This window comes from Phalacrocorax aristotelis, chromosome 2 (genome assembly GCF_949628215.1).
Source record: "Phalacrocorax aristotelis chromosome 2, bGulAri2.1, whole genome shotgun sequence".
Classification (NCBI taxonomy): Eukaryota; Metazoa; Chordata; class Aves; order Suliformes; family Phalacrocoracidae; genus Phalacrocorax; species Phalacrocorax aristotelis.
In genome coordinates, this window is record NC_134277.1 from 18,272,530 (window position 1) to 18,284,096 (window position 11,567).

An 11,567-nucleotide genomic window follows, 5' to 3' on the forward strand; every position below is an offset into this window, starting at 1 on the left:
TTCATCACATTCAGTTTCATATTTTTATGAATAAGGCTGAGCTGTGTTCATACCATCTATACATGTGTTTATGCTGTGTTCTAATTGAACATTTTCTAGGACATTTGCTAGTCTAAAACCAGGCTATAAGTTGAACAATGCCACTCTTCTTCCAGTTTATGTAAATGTATGCACTGTTGCCACCTACACATCTAAAAACATGAGATTATAGATCAGTCTTCTTGAATGCCACAAAAAACCCAGCTTTAAAATACCCTGGCTCATTATTTGAAATAAATGCTATTGTATGGATCTATAGTGAGAACATCCTGCTTTTATCCCCAGACTTTGATATGTAAGGTTTACTAGTGAAAGCACCCCACTGGTTTTGATTATAATGATCATATATAGGCAGAGAGACAGACACTTAGGCCACTGGACCTAAAGCTATATTAACTTCAGAGATCAAAATCAGTACTTGGAATTGAATACAGAAGAGAGTTTGAAGTCAGTTCATGCATACCAGTATTTTAAAATACTAATACGGTCAGATTTTGTACCCTGTTCTCAGGATAATATGCAACTCAAGATAAACATTGCAAAATTTGTCACTAGTCTGGAAGGTGTGGTGTCTCTTTGCTGCAGTTCAGTGTTGTCTTCAAAGACAGACTAGTTGTAGTGCACTTCAGGAATATCAGACAAACTAGAGAAAAAACTTCACCATGTTTTCAGGTTATTGCTGAGAAGTCAGGCAGAACCCTTCATCATGTGAGGGTTAATGGACAGCTTAAACCTCCTTTTTTTCCTCTGACTTGCTGCTGATAGTTTATTTGCAATTGCCCTCTCTTAACTTTTGTATGATCTTCATATGACTGCTAGAGACAGACAGACAGATAAAATGGTGGTATTCATATTGACAGTAATGTTAACAAATTTGGAAAACGAAAACTGAATTAGCAATTCTTTCTCAGTTTCCTGTACCACCTCCTCAGTAATACTTGGGAATGAAAGTCATGCTCCTGTAAAATGAAAAAGAAAGCAAAGTGTGAAAAAGCAGGTAAGTAGGGCAAAGGAGTGGGAAATACAAAGAAGAAAGATTGATCAGACTGGCAGCAACGCAAGGGAAGGATAGTCCCCAATGTGTTGCTGGGCCAAACTAAATTATGAAAGGAAAGGAACATCCATGACATAATTTTACTGTTTTGAATGTCCATTACATGTAGTAAGTAAGTGGGCTCCTGTTTTAATAAAATGAATTTCCAGTGAATTGAAAAAAGCTTTTTTTAAATCGTCACTCTATTGAGATTATGAAAAAGTTCTTTATTCTCTCTATCCCACCAAAAGCCTTTTATATGTTAATCTTCTCTTGAAAACTACAATGAAATAAAAATAAAATAGAGAAAGTGGTTCAAATAAAAACATGCTGTAAGACCCTGGGCCTCATCACTTCTGGATTATCAGATCTGCCTATTGCTTTTTGTGGGATGAATTTCATATCCCATAAGACTCTTTGTACATTGGAATGTTCATGATGATTGAATTCTTTCTTAATATTGCACCAAACTTCTTACAGCTGAATGTAGATTCAAAGTATCTGCCCTTAAGGACTCCAATTGGTTACATATAATAGTACCTTTTAAACAAGGATTAGAAATCATTTTTATTACTAGTTTTATTTAGCTACATTACCTTTACATGGTATGTTTACATTTAGTTAGACCTACGTCTGAAATGGTAGGAAATATCCCTCTGAAGTCCTATAAGTAACAACTTGAGATGGGGAAACCTTTAAACTTAGTGTATTTTAAAGTGGCCTGCAAGTTTGCAGTTTTTAAACTATTTTACATTTCACCATCTAGCATTTTTTCACTTTCCATGTCACTGGTACTCAGAGATCTCTGGCCATTTATTATGTCTCTGCACAGAAAGGGGACATCCTTCTCTAAATAATTATGTAAGAAATAGAAAATTAATACAGATGAGGTGGAGAGCGAGCTGTAGGGTTTATTCATATTTTGTAGGTATAGAGAAACTTGCAAGTACGTACGTGTACTTCAAATGTGTACTGTATTAGAATTCCCTTTGGGCATTCAGGTTGTATGTATTTCTTCAAAGCGATGCAACATTTAACCTTACTGGAGAATGAGAGAACTATATTCTTATTTTGTATTTTATTAGCATGTGCTCAAGAGGGTTTCTTTTTGAGAGTGCTATCCCCATTGTAGTAGGCGCAATTCAGATGTGTTGGAGGAATACGGTCCTTGTCCCAAATACCTTTCAGTTTAGTTGTAATACAGGACATAACTAAACAAAACAAACTGTCAAAAAGGGACAGATAGCAGGTACGAAAAAACAACAACAACAAAAAAGAAGCTGTACCCAGAAGGATTTTAAAGTTCAAATCTATCATGGTGTAAATTCAGTTGAAGTTCACTGAAGCTGTGTATTCTAAAGAAATGGTAAACGTCTCATGGTAGGGTACCAGTAATCGGATGTGCAGAATACTTCACTTCTTTCACAAAAAGAATCCCTACTCTTCTTTCTCCCTTGTTTCCCAGCATTTTGTGGGATTCAGCTTACCAACAGCTGTTTTGTCACAGGCAGTCACATAGGAAAAAGTAACAACTTGCAGAGGACAAGTCACCTGCCTTAAGTCCCAAGATAGGTGAGATGTTTTAATATCTGGAAGTGCACCACAAACTGCAGACAAGTTGTTCCCACCCTAACATGTCTGCAGAAAGTGCACAGCTTTGCCTGCCCCTGTACTCTTTCACTGGTTTTCTGAGGGAGGAAGGGAAAGTTGAGAAAGAAGAGACAGCTCCTGGTCAGCCTGCCGACCACAACCCTGTTCAGGTGTGCCTTAGCCCAAGCTGCGTCCTTTGGAGCTCCTCATCCCCCCAGCCATGCTTGAGTGACTACCAAAGTTTGTTATCCTTTTGCCATGGCTGCCAGAAAGGTGACGTATTTCATGGGAGAGAGAAGAGGAAAGACAGGAATAAGAGGAAGGGAAAAGAAGCCAGGTGCAGTCTTCCTAGGACTTCTCCCACCCCAGCCAGAGACCTTCAGTTCCCACCTCTTTACATTCAAAGTGAGTGAACTAGGCTACACCGGGGACTGCTCTAACTTTAGTCACAGAGAGGAGAGACCTTATATGAGCGGGAATCAGCACAGGAGGTGTCTGCCCTGCCCATGTTTTGCCTTTACTGGAATTTCCTGGTACTGGATTTTGTATGTCTGCTAGCTAAGTGTGTTCCCTGGCACACAGGACTTCATCTCTGAAATCTATTCTCTTTGTGCCATCTGAAAAAAACCAAACTTATCAGAAAACACTGCAGAATTTAGAAGATCATCTTCTTAGGAGGCCATGCATGGTACATGCTGTCTTACCCTTTCACTCAGCTGAAAGAGGAAATGAGGAAATCAGCCTGAATTTTAGTTTAGAAACAGTGACTTAGCTTAACCCTCATTATGCTTTGATTGTGGAGTATGTTTTATTATTTATAATTTAATTTTATGAGAAGTATTTGCATAGGAATATGTATAACATAATGCTCAAACTAGGTACTTTAATATTTTCCAGTGTGCAATATGGTGTTGAAAGTTAGCAAAATGCTGGCTGGATCTAGACTGATACTTTCTTGGATAAGCTTCTACCATATGCTTTAATTTAATGTATTTTTTTCTTTTAGGTTAGATTTATAAAAGGCATGTGAGAAATGTCTTTTTTGGAAAGAAGTGTTACACAATTAGAAAATCACAGTGCTAGAAATTTAGCGTTCTTTAGGAAATGTTGCATGTAAAAGAAGCCAGAGACTAAATCTAAGTTTACAAAAAAAATGGCAAGTCCTACCACCAACTAGAAATGCTATGTCAATCTACATGATATCATCACCAGCACAGCAAATAGAAGCAGCAGTTGTATTGAGTAAATGTCTTTAGTTCCAGGAATGACAAGCTCTATGTGAACTCTGACTAGCTTCCCAGTATAGATATGAATCTTGAAGGAGTTTGTTCATATTTCCTTCTGATTAGGAAAAAAAACCCCAACAAATAAAATTTGTTTTACAGGGCAGAAAACCTAAAGAAGCCAGAAAAAAGGGCATTAAATATTCTTTTTATAGTTATTCTTTATTCATTGTTTGCATGCATGTTCACAGGGCTCCTGAGTATTCAATAGGCTGATCTTTTATCTGTTTCGTATGACCAAGGGAACCTCTTCCCAGCAGTATTGTTCTACACTTTTCACTGTTTTGGAAAACTTGTGGTAGAAACATTGTATGACTAACCCCTTATTTAAAGATTAATACATGCAAAACTGTATTCTTTCTGAAGTCATCGCTTCTTGTTTCCTGCTTCCCACCTCTGAACCTGGAAGCTGCAGTGACTGTGACTAAAGGAGACTGAGTACTTATAGATTACTGTACTCATACATGGAGCATCACTAATATCTGAGATTTTGTCAGATTCAGGTTCTATTGTTGCAAAACTTGTCTACGCTTTTTCTGCTGTAAAATCCCCTTGAGCTACTTCTTTTGTAGAAGTGAAAAATTGTAGAAAGACATCTTCATAGAAAAGATGATTTCTAGCCCATTTTTATCACTGTTTTTTCCAGGGTTCCATACCCATTTTGGAATGACACTTTTACAACTTCTTATGTTGATGCTTATGTTATCTTGTTCGAAATAATAATTTTTCAATTGGTTATTTTGTGATTGTAGAGATAGTATTTTAAGGAAGCTGTGCTATCAGACAGTGGAAGGTGACATCACTCATGATGCATGAATATCCAAGCAGATATTTTGGCTTACCCCCTTACCTCTTACTATTGCTCTGAGGAGCAAAAGACTTTCCATTTTTGCTACACCTTTGGTATCTCAGAAAGCGTAAGACCCAACAATAAGAGTCTGCAAAGCATGTCCTTGGAGCAAAAATTCCTCTTCCCAGTCTGGGGCACTACAGACTGGTCAGCCTTGCATTGGTCTCTGGGGAAATTATGGAGGGAGTCCTCTTGGAACATGTTTATGGGCACAAGAAGATGATTTGGAACAGTCAATACAGATTTATCAAAAAGTAAACCTGATTGCCCTCTATGTGTCTAAACTTGTAGATGAAAAGAGAGCAGTGGATGTCATCTACCTTGGCTTTAACAATGTTTTCAACGCTGTTTCCCACAGCATCCTTCTGTCCAAGTTAGGATGTTTTATATTTTAGATGTGTGGACAATCAAATGGATTAAAAATGGTTGGTTGATCCAGCTCAGAGGGTAGTAGCTAATGGGTTATACTCCACCTGGAGGCTGGTGACAAGGGGAGTGCTGAAGGGCTCTCTCTGTTGGGACCTGTCCCATTTTAACATGTTAGTCAGTGACCTGGGGAAGGCAATGGGCTGCTTACTCAGAAGGTTTGCAATGACACCAAATCACCAGTTCAGGCAGGGGAGCACAGTTTAGATACAGTCAAGGGAAGGGCTGCCATTCAGAGGCACCTAGGCAGGGCTGGAGCAGGCCAACAGGAATGTTATGAAACTTGCAAGGACAAATGCAAAGTCCTGCACCTGAGGACTTGTGCTTGCAGTCCTTACAGGCTAGGGACTGACTGGCTGAGGAGCAGTTTTACTGAAAAGGGCATAGAGATTTTGGTAGAGAGCAAGTAGAACATCAGCCAGCAGCGTGTCCTGACAGCAAAGACACAATACTGGGCTGTAAGAGCAGGAGCACAGCCAGAAGATTGAGGAGAGTGATTGTACTTAGTACTCATTAAAGCACACCTAGAATACTGCACTCAGCTTTGGCCCTCCAGTATGGGAAGACATGAATAGCATATAATAGGTTTAGCAAGGACCACCAGGATGGTCAAGAGCTGGAGCACTTGCTGGTTGAGCAGAAACCAAGGAAACTGCACCTTTTCAGTCTGGAAAAGAGAGCACTTCAAGCAGACTTAATAGCAGCCTTCCAGTACCTATAAAGAGGCAAAAAGTCATCAAAAAGATGGAGCTAGGCTTTTCACAGTGATGCGTGGCAAGAGGATGCGGGACAAGAGGCATAAACTGAAACAAGAGTGACTGAATGTAGGGAAAACCTTATTCTCTAGGAGGACAGTCAAACACGGCAATAGGTTTCCCAAAAAGTTGTGCCATCTCCATCCCTGGAGGTCAAGATCAGGCTGGATAAAACCCTGAGCAAGCTGGTCTAACCTCGTAGCTGACTCTGCTTGAGCATGACATTAGACTAGAGACCTCCTGAGATCCCTTCTATTCTGAATTATTCTATGATTGTGCAATCCTAATATAGTATCACAATTCTGTCCTATTTTAAAGCTGGGGTAGTAATAGCAAAATTTTCTTAATTGTTCTGAATATTTAAATGATCCGGCTGTGCATTGGTCTTGCTTTTGGAACCCAGAAATGCTACATATGCTCAGTACATTCTCCAAACAGCTTGTATTTGTGCTTATTTGCTGGTATGACGTGCTAACTGTGCAAAAAATTTTGGACTCTCGCCTTAGAATATAGAGACCTGCCAACAGAAAATGAAGGCTACATAGTGCTGCAAATGCTTTCTCTGTCTATGGAAAGTGCCTCTTATGTGCCAGAAAGAAGCATTTATACCACATGCTTTTTTACTGCTTCTAACATCTGTTAACATTTACATGTGTCAGAAAACAATACCTGAACAGTAAAGGGAAGGGATACATGAAGTTCAAGGGCATTGCATCAGGAAGAAGGGCATGTTATATTGCACTGGTGCACTGGAATAAAACAAAGATTTCTTGGACTTGTGCAATATATCTAATATGTGGGTATGGTCTGCGTATACTATCTATGCATACATTTCCATACCTGAACTGGATGACCCAAATTGTCAGTAAATTCAACTGAACCCATGAAAGGGTCAAGGAGTGGCAGTCAGCAAATGAAAGAATTGTAACTTTCTTGGTACGTACAAAAGAAATAAAATTTTATTTCATTTAAGGCAGGATTTATATCAAAATCTTCAAAGTTAGATTCCTAAATATGGAATTACCTACTTATATTGAAATATTTTGCATTTTCAGTAATCTCTTCAGCTGCCATTTTGTTAGCGCAAAAGGAGTAGGTTGACTGACAAACGTTGCTATATATCCTCAGTCCTCAGAGGCAGCTACTCTATTAGACTGTTTCCAATAATATTTGTTTGAAATTGTATTGTGAAGAACCTGAGACACAGTGTAGTACTGGATTTTGTATGACATGGCAGTTCTAATGGATGTTACCATTGGCAAGTGATTTAGAAGAACAATGAATCAGAGAGGAACTGATCCTTGATCTCCCAAACTCAGAAGGAAAAAAATCATTATTTGATACTTGTACAAAAATTACTGTTTTCATTGGTTGCATTTGTACCACTAATTCTTTAGACATCTATTTGGTACCAGTGTTGTGTAATAGGCTGTTCTTTGATACCTAACCCTGATTTTCCAAAACGCACCTACAATAAAGAGCTCAGTTGCCCCCGCAACTGCTATTGTTACTGCTTAATACTGGGCTCTGCATGGGAAGTGACAGAAAAATACCTATTTTCCTATAGATATAGAAAAATACTTATTTTCCTATTTCTAAGCCTAGAAAGAAGTGTTGGCTAAAAGAAATAAATAACCTTGAATTGAGTCCTACCTAACACACTCATAATAAGGGCAAAGGTCTGTTTTTGCTTTTTGCTATATTTCCACTAGATAATGTATCTCCGAAACATTATTTCTGTGATGAACTTCTGCTCTTACAAACTGATAACAAGTCTTAGGCTGAAATTATTACGGAAGTTTGAGTTCCGCACTCACTACACTGGAAAAGCCTTCCACTAGGTCTGTGAAGATGCAGTGAATAATCACATAAGGCATATATTTTCCTGGCCCCCAAATTTGAAACTTATGGCTTTACCAAAACCACCATATGAACAGTATGTGCATACATATTTTTGGTTTTGAGTCAGGGATACAAAGAATCTATACCAGTTTTCCTCTGTAAGTTATACTAAGAAAGTGTGAAGCACCCAAAGAAATACTTTATAGTTAAAGCTGATGAGAAATCAGCTGGTGGAAAATAGCAAGGAAGAAAGACCTTCATCCGGCAATATTTCCTAAGAAAAAAAAAAAAAGTTAAGCATCTGATAAGACTTGCATTCTGGCCTTTGTGCTTTGTAGAGCAGCTTTATCACTACAGAGAGATGTGCTGCTTGGTCTTCCTGCCAGCTGAAGTCAGTGGCGAAACCTCCACAGACATCTCTGGTTGCTGCCCCTGGCCCAACATCTGCATGCAAAGTATAAGAATATAAAGCTTTCTCATAGCTTTTTGGCATATCCCTTTAGGAGTGTTGACACTTTAAGACTTCTTACCTGACTATTTGTACAGAGACATCTGATTACATTAATGGAAATTATAGGACGAACTGCTATAAAAATTATCATTGATGCTTAATCTAAATAATGCTCTTTTTGACATAAATCAGGCCCATCACAGGCACCCTTGCAAGTTACATGTAGGGGTCAAAGGGTGAAAGGTGACTGGCAAGATGCTTGTTTTGTACATTTGGCTAACACAAATACTTCCTCAAGTATAAAATGCTTTGATCTCTATAAGCAAATGCCATATGCGTGCAGCTGTAGCCCATGCGTCACAATTGCTGGAAGGTTAGAAAAAGGTAGCATACGAATCTGATGTCTGCGTTCAATTTATGCTTTTATATTTAGCAGTTCATAATCTTGTGTAATATTTTAGCTGCATGAAAAATATGCACCGGAGTTGAGTGATAACAGATTTCTCTGTGGTTTGAATCAACATTGTTTGGGTGAACACAGAATCCTAAGTATTGCAGACTGAAAATATAGGTTTTAATTGGAGCTGTTTAGGCTTCAAAATACCTGAACGCACATTAAGCTTGGCAGATTTTCAGAAATCTGAGGATTGTGTGGAGCTGATTTAAGATATGCAAAAGTCTTGTTTTCCAGCATATATTGCATTTACAGTTGCATCACTGACTTGCAATGACTTGCAACACACCGAAGCAGTGAGATCCAAAACCATTTTTAATGGTTTCTGATATGTAAAAATGTTTCATCACGAAGGCCTGTCTTACGTCATACTTGTGTTGAACAATACCTTACTCCAAGGGAATTTCCACTGAAAAAAATCAAATGACTCCCAGAGTAACGGATCTACTCCGTATGACTGAAAAGCCAAATCAGCTCCAAAAGTTTCGTGCCTTTTTTGAGCTTTTGTTTTTTACTGTTGCATGCAAATGTTTAAGAATTATATGCCCAGATCTGTATCCCTCAGGCAGTTTATCGTGAGTGGTTTGCTGTGACAATAAAGAAACCTGCTGCAGTCAATGGGACACGAGGGTCCGTTCGCATGGATCCAGTTTCACGATCAAGGCCGAAAAAAAAAATATGTATGGTTTTGTTTATTAAAAATCTTGAGCATTCACAAATATACTAGAGTACCTTGGGGGAAAACTGTGATTTCAGTTAAAGCATGTGCAATTTCTACTTACAAGAAAATATGAAATTACAGATACAAATATGCTAAAATATAAAGCATTCTGCTCCTTGTGTATGTTAATATATATAGGTATACAAAACTGTACATATATAGGTATATGTACAGACATATATAATACAGGGTTAATATGATTTTTAGTATTTATTGTGTGTGAGTAAATTCACGCAATTGTTCTAGATCTGATTTGGTTATTATTTAAATAATAGCATACTTATTTGGTTCTCTTATGCTGTTTCTCTTTTGTATTTTTGCTAGCTCCTACTGGCTATGGTAGGCTCTACAGATGAAACTCTGCAGGAGGCAGCAGCTGGTTGCATAGCAAACATTCGCAGATTGGCTCTAGCAACAGAGAAAGCAAAGTATGGCTGATGCTTTGGCAGCTTTTACCAACACATTTCTTTTGCAGTACAGCTACATTTAAATAAATGATTACTCCTTCTAGCATCTGTATTTCATAGCAGAGCTCATTTATATGAGGATAATTTAATAACAAAAATAAATCTGTGGAAAATTGTGTTTGTTTTTACATTATTAGTTTGTCACATGTAGGTTTTATAAAACACACTCACACCTAGTTTTGTGTGTCTTTCAGTATTACATCTTTCAAAAGACTCTTGGTTAAGATATGTCAACGACTTTTTCTCCAATTAATACACTTGTATTTGAAATTCATTATAGACATAAATGATTTTGCATATCTGTGACCTTACAGTAAATCTTCCTTCACTGCGTGTGTGGTTGTGCAGTGATTTGCGAACGTCTTGAACGATTCCCTTCGTGCTAAACTTGTCCAATCATCCTGTCATTATGTTCTTGCCTGTTTGATCACTTGCAATTCACAGGAGAGGACAAAATACAGATACATCAATCTCACATCTGGTGTTACATAAGGACTGCAAACAGCTGTAGCAGTAGACATTACTCCAAATTTCCTGTTTCTACCAACATCAAACAAAATAGTGCTTAATTTTATAAGTGGGTGGTGAAATGTGTTTTAATTAACATGTGTTTAGCTCAAATTTAAATTTACCAGCTGTAAATAAAAAAAGGAGAATTACATTTACACTTACACATTATCTTATTGTGGTTTTTTTGTTTTTAAACTGAGGACAACATTGTATTAATGTAATTACTTCATTTTTGTGCATAACATTATATTAAGAATTGGAGTTGCTTTCATAAACCATATAAACAATGATTGATCCTATAGATTACAGACCCCCTGTACGTACCATGCTCAATAAGTAATCTAAAGCATTTCCTTGAGAGCAGTAATGTCTTAATTACAAGCCCAGACTGCTGACAAAACTGAAAAAACTCAAATGTTTAAGTAACTTGTGTTTGTCAAGTACTCACTTCTGAATTATTTTTTTACAGCCCTTAATAATTAACAATTCTCTTGTTTTGGAAGCAGTTTGTAATTTCATTATTTTTCTTCAAACTAGCATGGCTATCAAGGCAACTAATCTTACTGCTAACAGAAGCTTCTAAGGAAGACATAATGCAAATCCAACTTATTTGTGTTTTCGCTGAAGCAGACATGAAGGCTTATTTAAAAGTTCATTTTAGAATGATGCAATTCTGAAAAGGGAGGATTGTATTGGGCCCTTAGGGAAGGTGTAGAAGGTATCATAAAAGCAACAAACTATGGACAGATACTGACAACGTGGAGATCAAAATATTAATCCAAGTAGTATTTTTTGATCAATGCAAACGCCAACATAGTCATGGGGTTGTCACAATTTCCATCAGCAACCAGTGACCGAGCAAATACTATTTTTGGTATTTTCCAGCTCTGCCCCATAGACCTGGTATGTTATTTTGAATAAATATATCCATATTATTATATTGATGTCACAGCTGTAGTACTATCATATGCTTCATCACTATACCCAAAGATACTTCTAAAATAAATGCTAATTGCCCAATTCATTTGGAGAGGTTTGATTTTATTTTTGTCTTTTCTGTGAGAGAAACTGTACATACAAATAGTTTATCATAGTCTTACTTATGAAAAATACATAAAATGTTGGCTTACTTTAGCTGTTGAGGGG

The 11,567-nt window shown here is 37.5% G+C and overlaps 1 protein-coding gene across 1 annotated transcript in view; it reads left to right on the top strand.

Annotated features, from left to right (window-relative positions):
* The window catches only part of ODAD2 (outer dynein arm docking complex subunit 2), a 94,726-nt gene extending 84,321 nt beyond the window's left edge, over window positions 1-10,405 (top strand). The window contains exon 19 of the mRNA XM_075082581.1: window positions 9,769-10,405. Within this exon, the coding sequence (XP_074938682.1) occupies window positions 9,769-9,882 (114 nt within the window). The 3' untranslated portion in view covers window positions 9,883-10,405. The remainder of the gene's footprint in view (window positions 1-9,768) is intronic.
* Window positions 10,406-11,567: the final 1,162 nt, after the last annotated feature.